The 13,567-nt window shown below is 46.0% G+C and overlaps 1 protein-coding gene and 1 pseudogene across 4 annotated transcripts in view; both read right to left on the reverse strand.

Moving 5' to 3' along the window:
- Positions 1-13,567, reverse strand: part of Otud5 (OTU deubiquitinase 5) — a 29,306-nt gene that overhangs the window by 12,885 nt on the left and 2,854 nt on the right. For 3 of the 4 annotated variants that reach the window (XM_026406722.2, XM_026406720.2, XM_026406719.2), the window contains exon 2: positions 6,594-6,687. In XM_026406722.2, the coding sequence (XP_026262507.1) occupies positions 6,594-6,687 (94 nt within the window). The remainder of the gene's footprint in view (positions 1-6,593; positions 6,688-13,567) is intronic. The other variant, XM_026406721.2, reaches the window with a different exon arrangement.
- LOC144250820 (transmembrane protein 126A pseudogene) lies at positions 2,939-3,321 on the reverse strand (annotated as a pseudogene).

Below are 13,567 nucleotides of genomic sequence, written 5' to 3' on the forward strand. Positions count from 1 at the left end.
TCTGACTTTCCTAGCCCCGCCTCCTTCCTATGGAAAGCCCTCCTCCTCCCAGCAGGTTGGCACAAGGGGCTGGGGGCCAGGCTGGACTTCCCTGCAGGGGATCCAAGGTGGGGGGAAGAGTGGCCCAATGGACCTGCAGGGGTAGGGGAATTCAGAGAGCTTGTTTTGATAGAAACTGAAACTCCTCCTCTTGCTGACGCTGCACTTGGCCATCTGCACCTGCTCTCCCCTCCCAGGGTCCAGCTGGAAGGGGTCCCCCACCACCCCACCTCTGTTTCCATCCAAAAAACAGGGCTCAGAAATCCTCAGCACAATACAATTGGTTCCGCCAAAGACTTTTCACAATCCCAACTCATTTGATCCTCGCCAAAAAAATCCTCCTTTACCCAGGAGGGACAATGACACAGAAACATGGCACAGCTGGGCCAAGATTACACATTTGAAAAGGGGGGGATGGATGAAGATGAGGCCAGGCTGTTAAGGGATAACTGCTGGCTTCAAGTGATACTACCATCCCCTACCAAAGCCAGCCAGCTGTCTCCTTAGCCACCTTACTTTCAAGGACCAGGCCTGATACTACCTCAATCCCCCCATGGCACAAGCAAAACTCAGCTGGAACCCAGGAAAGGCCTGGGAATGGGCAGATTACAAGTATCAGGGGCTGTATCCTTCCCTAGGGCCAGAGGTCTGCATGAATCTTATCCTACACACACACACACACACACACACACACACACACACACACACACTCTCTCTCTCTCTCTCTCTCTCTCTCTCTCTCTCTCTCTCTCTCTCTCTCTCTCTCTCTCTCTCTTCTTTCCCTTCTCTGAGCATACAGCAGTATCCAAATGCATGTGAGTAGCCAAATACAGCCAGCAGGGCCTACCAAAGGTAATCTCTGAGACTAAATACAAACACAACAACAGAAAACTATCACATGTAGCAAGTAGATGACCTTGCCACCAACCAGGGAAGACTGAAAGGTGGACACAATATGAGGCTGTGCAAACACTCAGGAACCACCACCCCCACTTCCTTCTCAGTCTTTGCCAGGGGTAAGTGGGAGAGGGAATGACTAATACCTCTAACAGATTTGCTTCAACCTCTCACTCTTGCTGCCTGGGGGAAGCCCTTCTTCCTCAGGTTCCTTAAAATGTAACCAATATTTGCCTAGACTTATGTGGAGATGCAAGACAAGAGAACCCCGATTATCTTTCTAAAGGGCTTTAAGTACATGGCCCTCCCATTTGCTTTAGAGGTGCCTGGGAACCGCCTACTCCCCAGGTTGCAGCCTGCCTGCCAGAAGAGCTCAGCAAGTTCCACTAAGGACAGAAAAGGAAGCTTGGTGTCTGCAAGGATCCTAAAAACAAACCACACAAACGTGGGTACACACAGCAGCAGTGGGAGACAGCTACCCTGTCTGTTCTCCACTGCTGTCCTGCTCCAGTGGGAACCCTGGCTGCACAGCGGCAAAAAGAAGCCAGGAAAAAGTTCCCAACAGCCTGTCAAGCAGCTGTGATATTATCTAGGCTGTACCTCTACCCCAATCAACACACTCTGGCAGGGAAAAACAGAGGAACTCAGCCACCTCAATAGCCTGGTCTCTGAGATATCTGCTCCTTTGCTCAAAGATTCCAGTGGTAAAGATGAAAATATGAAAGGATACAGGGTAGAAAAAGGTCAAAGGAAGCTGGTTACAGGAAGTGGCCCATGGGAATCTTCTGTGGCTTGATTCAAACTGAAACACTGATGTTCTAACACTGGCTATATGAACTAGATAGAACAGGGTTCTGGCTTTCTCTTGAGGACTCAACCTCCCCATTTATAATACAATCAAAAGTGATCTAAGATCCACCCCTTCTAGATCTGATGGTCCATGTTCCAAGACCAAAACAACCCAGAGGAGTGTTTTGGGGACTCACTGCCATAACACAGCCCACACAGACACATCTATGTGGTCTCTACTTTAATCGATTGGAGGCCAGCACCAGAGCCATGGCCAGAGACAGAGGTTTCTGCTGAGTCAAAGCCACATGGAGAAAGGGAGGGAGGGTGAGAGATTCAGACTCACGTTTCTAGGAGGAGGTTATCTGAGCATAGCAGGGGCAAGGTGGGCCACAGGATACATCTGAGACTCAGACTACCATTTCTACTCCACCCAAGCCTTTGATGATGCTCACGAATATGGTGGAAGGTGGAAGAGAACTGGGTGCAGTGATGATATTGGTTCACACAGGGTATACCCAGACCTCAGAGGCAAAACAGAAGGCAGAAGGCCACCTGCCTTGGGATTCCCAACAGTAGAGAGTTACATGCTCCTAGCTGGAAGAGATAAAGTCCAAAAGTCAAGGAACACAGCCAAGTCAGGCATTGTGGTATATGCCTGTAGTCCCAGCTACTCAGGGGGCTGAGGAAGGAGGATTGCTTGAGCCAAGGAGTTCCAGATCACCTGGAAAGCATAGTGAGACACCATCTCCCAAAGAACACAAGTCATGGGCTGGGGTTGTGGCTCAGTGGAAGAGCACTTGCCTAGCACGCATGAGGCCCTGAGTTTGATTCTCAGCTCCACATATAAATAAATAAAATAAAGACCTATTGACAACTAAAAAATATTTTAAAAAAAGAGAACACAAAGTCACTCAGTCAGATGACATCCAAGCTAAGAAGCTATGGTTCATTCCTAAGATCATAGAAAGAATGTGTCCTTTGGACACCTCTGGATTCCCATACCAGCTCTTCCACTAATAACTAAGCTTGCCATTTCCATTTTTTGGCCATGGTAGGGATCAAACCTAGGACACCATACATGCTAGGCAAGTGTTCTACCACTAAGCTGCACCCCCAACCCTCCCGACTCTCCATCTTCTCACCTGTCTCATGGGGTAATAATCCAGATTGTTTTTTAATCTCTACAATTTTATTTTGTATACACATTTGCTCAACATTGGTGAATTTCTAGACCAGATTCAGGGAACTGAAGGGCCTTTATAAGTATTTTATATTGTCTAGACCCAAGGTATGCTGCAAACATAGTCTGAAGTAAAATGGGAAATAACATCTTTCTGAAGATAGGCTTAGAAACTTTACCCAGTAAGTTGATGTGTTTCCTTTCTCTGGTAACAGGGCTGACTGATAGCTGGCTGCTAGGCCACCATTTACAGGTACAGCCAGGAAAACAGGGTACAGACCTCCTAAAACAAAACCAACAAGTCCACCCCGTGCCACGGTACAGGTTTCACAATTCAAATCACCTGTACTCAAAGGTAAACTTACCAAACCTTTGAAAGATGCAGTCACTGCCAAAAATGGGAGCACTGCCATTGGTAAGCCAGCAGCTATTCTGGCCTGTGTTACATGCAAGACACACCGAGAAAGACTGCTTGCTATTCTATTAGGCCACAGAGAGCAGCATTAAATCCAATATACATGGATCCATGTTCAAGTAGATTCCTTTCTGCTCCTGGTAGTTGTTCAGTAAGCATAAAGAATGAAGCTGAGGGGCTGGGGATGTGGCTCAAGCGGTAGCACGCTCGCCTTGCATGCCTGCGACCCGGGTTCGATCCTCAGCACCACATACCAACAAAGATGTTGTGTCCGCCGAGAACTAAAAAATAAATATTAAAAATTCTCTCTCTCTCTCTCTCTCTCTTTCTCTCTCTCCTCTCTCACTCTCTCTTTAAAAAAAAAAAAAAGAATGAAGCTGAATGCCTGATACACAAAAGTGGTCAAGGAAAAAACATAGTGACCTCTAAGTTTGCAACATACCCAACTCCAACCCTCAGTTATATATTCCTTCCAACTATTCAATGCATGGCAGGAAGTCAGAGCCTGCAGACCTTCACACCAGAGCCTAAGATGACTACCATCTGTCCTTGCAGAGGCTAGACTAGAAACCTGGGGGGAAAGAAGGCCTGGGGACAAAGTCCCCTTCCCAGGCACATGTATTGTGTACTCTGCACCAGGGAAACCTCTAAATGAGGCCTAGAGACCACGGCCTACCTACTTCTGGAGAGGCCCTGGGACTTCTGAGGTTTTACAGAGAAAAGCTGAGGGCAGCCGAGTCAGGGGAAATGTGTAGCCATAGTGCTGATAAGGAAAGGCCTTCAACCTGCTGTGGTCAGCTCTTCCTGTAAGCTCGGGCCCCTTACTGGAAGGCACCAGTGTGTGTGTGTGGGGGGGGGGTTGTGTTTGGGGAAAATAGCCAGATAGATACATATGCATGTACACTGTTTTGCATGTGCATGGTGGGGGTTATTGGGGAGTGAATCCAAGAGTTCTCTATACCTCCAGCCCTTTTTTACTTTTTGAGACAGGGTTTAACTTAGTTGCTAAGGCTGGCCTTGAACTTGCTATCCTCCTGCCTCAGCCTCCCAAATAGCTGAGATCATACGCATACACCACCACACCTGGGCAAACACTGATCTTGATATGGGTTACTGCACACACTAGATTCTCACTAGCTCCAAGGACTACTTCACTGATTACCCAAGACTCAGATGCTTAACCCTACCAGCCACCACCCTGCTTCTCCTACATCTATCCTGAGTTCTTTTTTTTTTTCTTTTTTGGTACTGGGGATTGAACCCAGAGGTATTTAACCACTCTGAACCATATCCCCAGACTTTGTTTTTTTACTTTGAGACAGGGTCTCACTAAGTTGCTTAGGACCTAAGTTGCTGAGGCTTTGAACTTGTGATTCTTCTTTCTTGGCCTTCTGTGTTGCTGGGATTACAGGTGTGCAACACTGCCCTTAGCCAGCCCAAGTTCTTAACACAGGGCCTGGCCTCTAACAATCCACCACCTATTCTTTATCTTTTTTTCCCCCCAAGATGCTCCCAAACCCATGGATCTTTCTCTAGGAAACATCCTAGGGAGAACTTTAGCCAGAGGGATAAAAAGACTGGGTTTTTTCCCCCAGCCCAATACAACATATTATTGCCTGGACTGCTTCTGCTTGGTTATTAGGGAGAGGTAACCAGTCCTCCCCCTACCCTTTCAAAATTTTTGACTCTGAGGCACCACTGAAAACAGTATCTGGGCTTTATCAATGCTATTGTGTTCCATGAAGGTCTACTATGTGTCAGGTACTACAGGGATTTACCAAAAGTAACATCATTAAACCATTACAACTGTGGGGTCTTTTAGCCCCATTTTCCAGCTAAGAATGAGGCTTAGGAAAGAGTTGCCTGCCAAAAGTCACACCAAGAATCAGTGGCACAGCCAAGAGTGTTGCCTGAACCAGTCCAACCCACCAGTAGATATGGATGGTCCCCAGAAACAGAGAAAATAGCTTATACAGAAGGAACTTGAGGAGCCTTTGAAAACACCACCACTTCAAAGATTGGGAAACAGAGGCTGAGGGCCAGAGAGCTCTTATGAGGGCTAGAACTAGAACCCAGGTCTTCTGATTCCTATCAGAGGGCACTCCTTGGGAGAGGAAAACGTTACAATATTCCCAGTTTCCCTTAATGGCATGGGACCTCATGACTTCTTGTTGGGTTCACATTCAGAGCTAGAAAGACCACAAAGATCCAGCGCAGGCTGGCTGGCAGATGATATTAAATCATTAATTGTGTTAGGTACAATAATGGCATTTTGATTATGTTAAGAAAGCAAGCCTGGGGGCTGGGGATGTGGCTCAAGCGGTAACGCGCTTGCCTGGCATGCATGGGGCGCTGGGTTCGATCCTTAGCACCACATAAAAAATAAAATAAAGATGTTGTATCCACCGAAAACTGAAAAATAAATATTAAAAAATTCTCTCTCTTAAAAAAAAAAAAAGAAAAAGAAAGCAAGCCTGTATTTGTCAGAGAAGCATACAGTAATATTTACAGATGAAATGATCCAATGTCAGGGTTTGTTTAAAAATACTCTTGTTTCAAGGGAGTGAGAAAGAGTGGGTGAGGATGAAACAAGGCTAGACATGTGTTGATGACTACTTTGAAGCAGGATGATGTGTACATAAGGGTTCACTATTTTACTTTTGCTTAAGTTAAAAAATAAAACTAAATATCTAGCTTGATACACACATACACATACACATACACACACACACATACACACAAGGAATGGAAACCCCAAATACACCAGAAATAGGGGGTCTGGGTGCAAACCCAGGTATTCTATATCTCAGAGTGACAGCAATGTGCTGTGGTTAAGAGCATGGGCCTCAGACCTATCTATTCCAGGATCCAAATGCTTAATCTACCACATAATATATGTGTGACCCTGAGCAAGTTACTTGGATCCCTGAGCTACTTTCCCCATCTGAAATATGGAAGCAATGATAGTTCCTATGCTCACCTAGCTTGGTAGAGTATTAAAACAATTTCTTATAGTGTCAGCAGAGCAATCTGTCCCTAACTGATGTTATTGTTCTTTATTACTATCACTCCTGTTATTATTACTCTTGCACCACCAGACTCTCTCATGACCCAGGAATAGAGGCAGGACACTAATTTGAGGCTGGGGCCTAGAGACCATAATAAAATTAGCCTACTCCACCTCAAACCTCTCTCGGTGTCTACTCCTGACAACTGGGACACAACTCAGGGGCAGCCCTAGGCCCTTTAAGGGCTGAGGCACAGACTCACCTACAGCCCGAAATAGACAGGCGCCGTCCTCCTTCATCTGCTTGATGATGAAGCCTTTCTTGTCCCGTAGGGCCTTTTCAAACCAGTGCTCCTGCTGGAGGGAAGAGGTGGGGGTCAGCAACAGGGAATTCCTGCACCACCTCCCCAGGGCCCTTCCTCAAGCTCCAGAGGGGCCCAGATGACTGGCAGAGGGACACTGGGCAAGGTAAAGTTCTTGGCCCTTCTTGGATACTCCATACACTTGGAGCAAGAAACCCTTTCTTTCAGGGAATCAGTTGCTGGACTCGCTCCCAGAGAGGTCCCAGGTGCCCTGACAGCAGAAACCCCATCTGCCTTCTGACCCTTGCTGACCTTGTAGGCAGCCAGAAGCCCAGACCCAGTAAGTGCCTGGGTGGAGAATCTGGCTCAACTTCAAGGACTTTCACCCAGGGGAGATGTTGAAGAGGGAGTGACTGTAAAGAGTCTAGATCCTGAGCCCCACATATAGCTGGGTAATTCTAAGGTGTGTAAGGCAAAATGTGTGTAATGTATGACCTCATTTGTGATTGAACACATTTAGAAAATATACATACACACATATGTTTACACACATCTATACGTATGTACGTATACAGACATATGCACACAAAACTGGGAAGGCCAGACAACAAAATATTATCTCTAAGTGGTGGTATCACAGGTGATTTTCCTTCACCTTCCTTCTTTACAAAGGTATAAAATCCCTTGTCCAAAATCCCAAAACCCAAGAAGGCTTAACCATCAAAAGTCTTAGGGGGGAAAAAAACCCAAAGTCTTTATCAAACTCATTTTGCATCATAACCTGACCAAAACTGACATACACCCAGGTATCCCACTTGGGAGTGAATATTCCAATATTTCAATGCAAAAACATTCAGGTATTTTATCATAAGATGTTATACCAAACCTTGCTGGAGTGTTACATAATACAAAGTATTATGAGGCAACTTTCCTAAATTCTGAAATTTTTTCCAAGTTTCAAAGCACATCTGGCCCCAAAGGTTCAGATTAAGTGAGCCTGTACAAATGTGTATTTCTGGATTTAAAAAAAAAAAAATGACCGTATATCACTTAAAACACATTTCCACTTCAAAACAAAACAAAGCAGAAACAGCAGACTTTTCCCAGGCCCACTGCGCCCTCTGCTGGCCTTCGGACTCACAAACAGGGTGGCAAAGGATAGGATCCCAAGCCTGCCCCTTGGGGACACTGCCCTAACCAGATCCAGGTTAATGGTGATCAGGCAGAGGATTCCACCTCTCTGCAAGGCCATTCATCCCCAGCTTATGCATGGGGTGGAACGCATTCTCCAGGAAAAACCAGGGGAGAAGAATCTCTGGCAAAGTAGTAAGCACAAGATTTGGAGGTCAAAAGCTCTAGGTTCCAACCCCAGCTGTTCCTCTTATCACCCAATTTACAAGTAGGCTGCCCAAAATCACCAAGCCTCAGTTTCATATCAATTGGGGAATATGTAGTCTTCCTCAGTTTCATATCAATTGGGGAATATGTAGTCTTCCTGACAGCTACCAAGAAGCTCAGGGGAGCTTTAGTACCTGAAGAGGCTTTGTCAATTATATACCATATACTGGTGAGATGGTCACCAATGAGAGAAGGGGAGAGAGACTGGCATAGACAGATGATGTACAACTGAGAAGCCCACAGAAAGCCCTATGTGAGTAGCTGGACAGGAGGGATGAAGACAGACAAGGGAATACCTAGCCAGCCCCACAATCAAGGCCACACCCCAAGAAGGTATGACTAGATTTCCAGATGACAAAGGCACCTGGAAGTCCTTAATGAGCTTCCATGGACAGAAAAAAGACTCCTTTTTATATACAACATTCCAGCATCCAGGTACCCCTCCTGCCCTGGAGGCTGTAGACTAGCACACTACAGCCATGTATCCCCAATCCATTCCTACCCCACAGGACAGCCATCTCTGAGATCCACAGGAGGCTACCACAGTCAGGAGTGTTCAACAGGAAAGCTACAACAATAACTAAAGCCCCAGACCTGACAGAAGCTCACAAAGTGCTAGGGGAAGAGCAGGGAAACAGTCAATGACCATACAGTGTGCACAGGGCTGCAGAAGAGATAAACAAGGGGTGTTGTGAAACAGACGAAGGGACCTGACCCTGCCATTAAGGCTGGCACTTAAGCAAAGTATTAAGACACCAAGACCTCCAGAAACACTGGTTAACCGGATGAGAAATGAAGTCACTTCTATCACAAAACACCAGGGATGCCAGAGCCCAGCAATGAGTTCAGTAAAGGCCTGAGTAGGACTAGGCAGATAAACAGGGAAGGGCCAGAAAGAAAGAATTCATATTAGTAGAGTGCCTGCCCCATGCTAGGTGCCAGATGCAAAGGATGACCTCATTTAGCTGTCTGGACCATAGCCCAAATGGTAGGAAGCATTATCCTCATTTTACAAAGGCAAAAAGGAGCTGGGGATGGGGCATCAGTTAAGTCTAGTGTAGAACCAACATAGGAAGCCAAATGAGCCACAGCAAAGACATACCTGGCAGCCCATCCTGGTAAACTCCTGGTTTGTCCCTAATAGCAAAGGAGGCCTGAGGAGAAGATGCCCTGTGCAAATAGGATATGGGTCCAAGGCAGCCAGACTGACATCTAGGCTTGGAGCTAGAGACTGGACTACCAGCCACCCACTGTCTCTTCTCTCTCTCCCTTTAAAATGAAAATGTTGTTTAGGGGGCTGGAAGATAGTCCAGCCATAGGTAAGTTTAAGCTACATAATGCCCTGGCCTTAAGTCAAGTCCAAGCCCTGAACTTTTCAAGTTCACCATTGAGCCTGTGGGGGAGTCCTTCAATAAAGGGCTGAACAAAGATCTTCTCTGACAACAGAGTATCCTAAGAGGCAAGGTAACACTCTTCAATCTACTGGTCTGAAGATCCAAGTGAAGCTGGAGCAGGATATGGAACCCAAATGACAGGTTCCAATCTAGCTCCACCAATTATTAGCCATGTGATGAACTACTCTGAACCACAGTCTTCCTATCTGTGAAATGGAGATAACAAGCTTCCAAACAACGGGGATACTGGGCAGATCAAAATATTAGAGAACTTCTGTCAGAAAGAGACCACCACAAATTCCCTTTCTCTCCCTGGTCTATTCTAGGCTGAATAGTGGCCACTCAAAGATAGCAGATACTAATCCCTGGAACCTGTAAATGTTTACCTTATAATGAAACACTATTTGCAGACATGATTAAAGACCTTGAGAAAGGGAGGTCACCTTGGATTACCAGGTTGAACCTAAATGCAATCACAGTGTCCTTTTAAGAGAAACAGGGAAATCTGATAGAAAAGGAAACCACACATACACAGAAGAGAAGGCAATAATAAGGATAGACAGAAATTGGAGTGATAAAGCCACAGTCCAAGGAATGGTGGCAGATAACAGAAACTGGAAAAAGGACCAGATTCTCCCCCTAAAGCCTCTGGAGGAAACATGGCCATACCAACACATTACTTTTGGCCTGATAAAACAGATTTTTTTACTTCTGGCCATCAGAACTGTGGGAGAATACATATCTGTTGTTTTAATACCCATTCATGATAGTTTGCCACAGAAGCCACAGAAAATTGATACAACCCCCTTGTAGCACTCCTTAGTGTTTTTCGTTCTAGAACCTTATGGCTGCAAGAAAACATAGCACAGCTCCCATTTTGCATGATCCACCTCCCAAGCACCTGCCCAGGAAAGGGGTTATAATTAAGGTGACAAGGGCCTGGAATCCCCACTCCCAGTCTGGGAAACTGCTGACCCAGCCTATGGATAAATGAATGGCCACTGAAGGGGAAAGAGGGCAGGAGAAGATGACAGCAGCAGTGGACAGATGTCTTCCCACAGCCTATGGCCAAGAGGCATTTAGTATTCTGGGCTTCACAGCTCTGTCCCAGCAACCCTTGTGCCAAGACCACCCCTCCCCCAAAACACCCAGGAACACTGGCTCAGCTCCACAAGCAAAACAGGCAACCCATCCAATGAGAAATACAGACATCCTTCTCTAAGGACTAACACAAGCCCCCAAGGGCAGAAGAAAGAGAAATGAAGCAGGCCCAATCCTATTGCTGGACTGCTGGGGAGGGATTAAAAACCCAAAGATCCTACCATGGAGAACAAGAAAGAAATGAAGTACTGATACATGCTATACCATGCATGAGATTGAATCACATTATGTTAAGTGAAAGAAGCCAGATCATAGAGGGCTACATACTGTATGATTCCAATTGTATTCAAAATAGACAAATCAAGACAAGAAGTAGATTAGTGATTTTCACAGGGTGCAAGGGGATGAGAAGACTGGGGGATAGTGGCTAAGGGGTTTCTTTCTGGAGTGATGAAAATGCTCTAAAATTGACTGTGGTAATGGTTGCACAATTCTATGGCTATACTAAAAGCCACTGAATTGTATAATTTAAATCAGTTAATTGTATTGTATGTGAATTACATCTCAATAAAGCTGTTAACCAAGCCAGGTACAGTGGCACATGCCTGTAATTTCAGCAGCTTGGGAGGCCAAGGCAGGAGGATCGTAAGTTCAAAGCTAGCCTCAGCAATGGGGAGGCACTAAGCAAAACTCAGTGAGACCCTGACTCTAAAAAAATACAAAATAGGGCTGGGGATGTGGCTCAGTGGTTGAATGCCCATGAGTGCAATCCCTGATACCAAAAAGAAAAAGGCTGTTAACCACAAAAAATACCCAAGGGCCTGTAGCACTGACCAGGGAGAAGCAAGCTGAAATGCCATAACACCCCCAAAGGTAACACATTCCCCAAAACCAAGGAGTACCACTTAAAACTTTTATGCAAGGCAGGAGAAGTGGGGAGCATGGGATTAAAAAATAGAATGCAACTTGCTTCAGAGAAAGTTCAGAGTATGATTTCCTTGCTCACCGTTGCCCATTTCATGAACAGAGAAACCAAGCCCTGACAAGAGAAATGCCCCCAAACCACACAAATTTAGTTTAGAAACAGGACTCAAATCCATGTTGCCTAGGAAGGGACCATTTTCTATTTCCCTACCTGCTAACTACCCAATTCTAAGAAAGGCCAAGGAATCAGCAGGTTCCTAGATGGATACTAGCGATGGACAAGAAAAACCCAGATATTCCTGGAGCAAACCTCCCATCCTAAGCCAAAGGAAAAACCAGCCAAGGTCCAAGGTGAGCAAAGTCAGATACTTACACATTCAAAAACCCTGGGCAGGGCTGGGATTATAGCTCAGTGGTAGAGCACTTGCTTAGCACATATAAGGCACTAGGTTTGAGCCTCAGCACCATATAAAAATAAATAAAATAAAGGTATTATGTCCATCTACAACTAAAAAATGTATTTAAAAAAAACCCTGTGCAGGGATGACCTTTGCAAAAATGGAAGCTGAGAGGGGTAGCAGTTTGACTACAGCCATAAAGCAGGTCAAGGTGGGCATGGTGGTGCATGCTTATTATCCCAGCAACTCCAGAGGCTGAGGAAGGAGGATCTCAAGTTTGAGGCCAGCCTCAGCAACTCAGCAAGGCCCTGAGAAACTTAATGAGACTCTATCTCAAAAAAAGTGGTGGGGCTGTGGATACAGCTCAGTAGTAAAATCCCCTGGGTTCAATAACCAGTATCCAAAATAAATAAACAAACAAATAAAAACAGGTCAGCAGGAGATACTGGGGTTTGAACTAAAGTCTTCCCAGCTTTAAACCCATATTCTTTCCACACACAACTCTACCTTTCCACACTATTCAACAGGCCCCAATAGGCAAACCCACTGACCTTATTCACTACAGCACAGCTGGCCACAAAATTTGCCATCCATCAAATGGGACTCTCACATGGGACAGGCCATTTGTTTTGCCCACCAAGCTTGATTGTCTGGGAGGACAGGGATGTAGCCCAGTTCCTCCTCAAAAGACAACCACTTTTCACTGGCACCTCCAGGGCAAGTGCTCTGGAACGAGTTCCCTAAAATCTCAAGGCTAAGCAACACCTCACCAGCACCTTATCTTACCAATGAGGAAACTCAGGCAGAACCTATTCTGGTTCATCCAACACAACCCAAGAGACCCAGAGGTAGAACCCAAACACCCTGACTACAGTGCCAGGCTTAACTTCTTCCACCATCTCAACAAGCATGCCCCCTTACAGAAGAGATCTGTGGTGTCCCCAAGCTCAGGATGCTTACAAACCATCCTTTTCAAGGGGTAGACCCCCAGCAAGGCAGCCATGGCTTAGAAAGGACCACCTCCCAGGAAATGGACCCCAGCGTGCCAAAATGAGTCCTAAAGGGAGTACCGTACATTCACAGAACTAGGACCAGATTTACTCTCCAGACTCCCTCTCAACATTCCCCTCTGCCCAAAGGATCCAACTAGCCCCCAGGCTACAAACACCCATGATGACAGTTTCAGACCAAAACTGAGGTAGCAGGAAGAATTTACCCTCTTCTGATCCCCAAAAGGTCTCAAGATGCGCTAGGTGAGGCAAGGAAAAGTAGAGCATCCTTTTCCTTCCTTTGTCCCAGTGGGAGGACAGAAAGCCTCTCCCCATCATCGGAAAGGAAGTATGAAGAGCTCACAGAGCTTCTCTTCCACATTGTTATGGGGACAAGTGTAAGGGGGTGTAAGAAGGTGGCTTTTTGCATTACCATGGCAGTATAGTACCCTCTTCTCTGTCCCTGGAACCAGGGAAGTATAGCTCCCTATTTCTGTGAGAAGGAAAGAGACTTTACCCCAACCAGGGAGAGAAGAAACAAAACTCCTGGTCCTGACCCCATGAGTCCAGATGATTTACCCTGCCAGAAATAATGATGGGTGGGAAGGGAGCAACAAGAGGGGGCTCAAGGCTAGGCCATGGCCCCTGTGAAGTACAGAGAAGATTTACATAAGCAAAGGGGAAAGGGATATGGGAATAGAATTTCCCAGGAGTGGGGATGCCCCATGCCC

The sequence above is a fragment of the Urocitellus parryii genome, chromosome X, assembly GCF_045843805.1.
Source record: "Urocitellus parryii isolate mUroPar1 chromosome X, mUroPar1.hap1, whole genome shotgun sequence".
Classification (NCBI taxonomy): domain Eukaryota; kingdom Metazoa; phylum Chordata; class Mammalia; order Rodentia; family Sciuridae; genus Urocitellus; species Urocitellus parryii.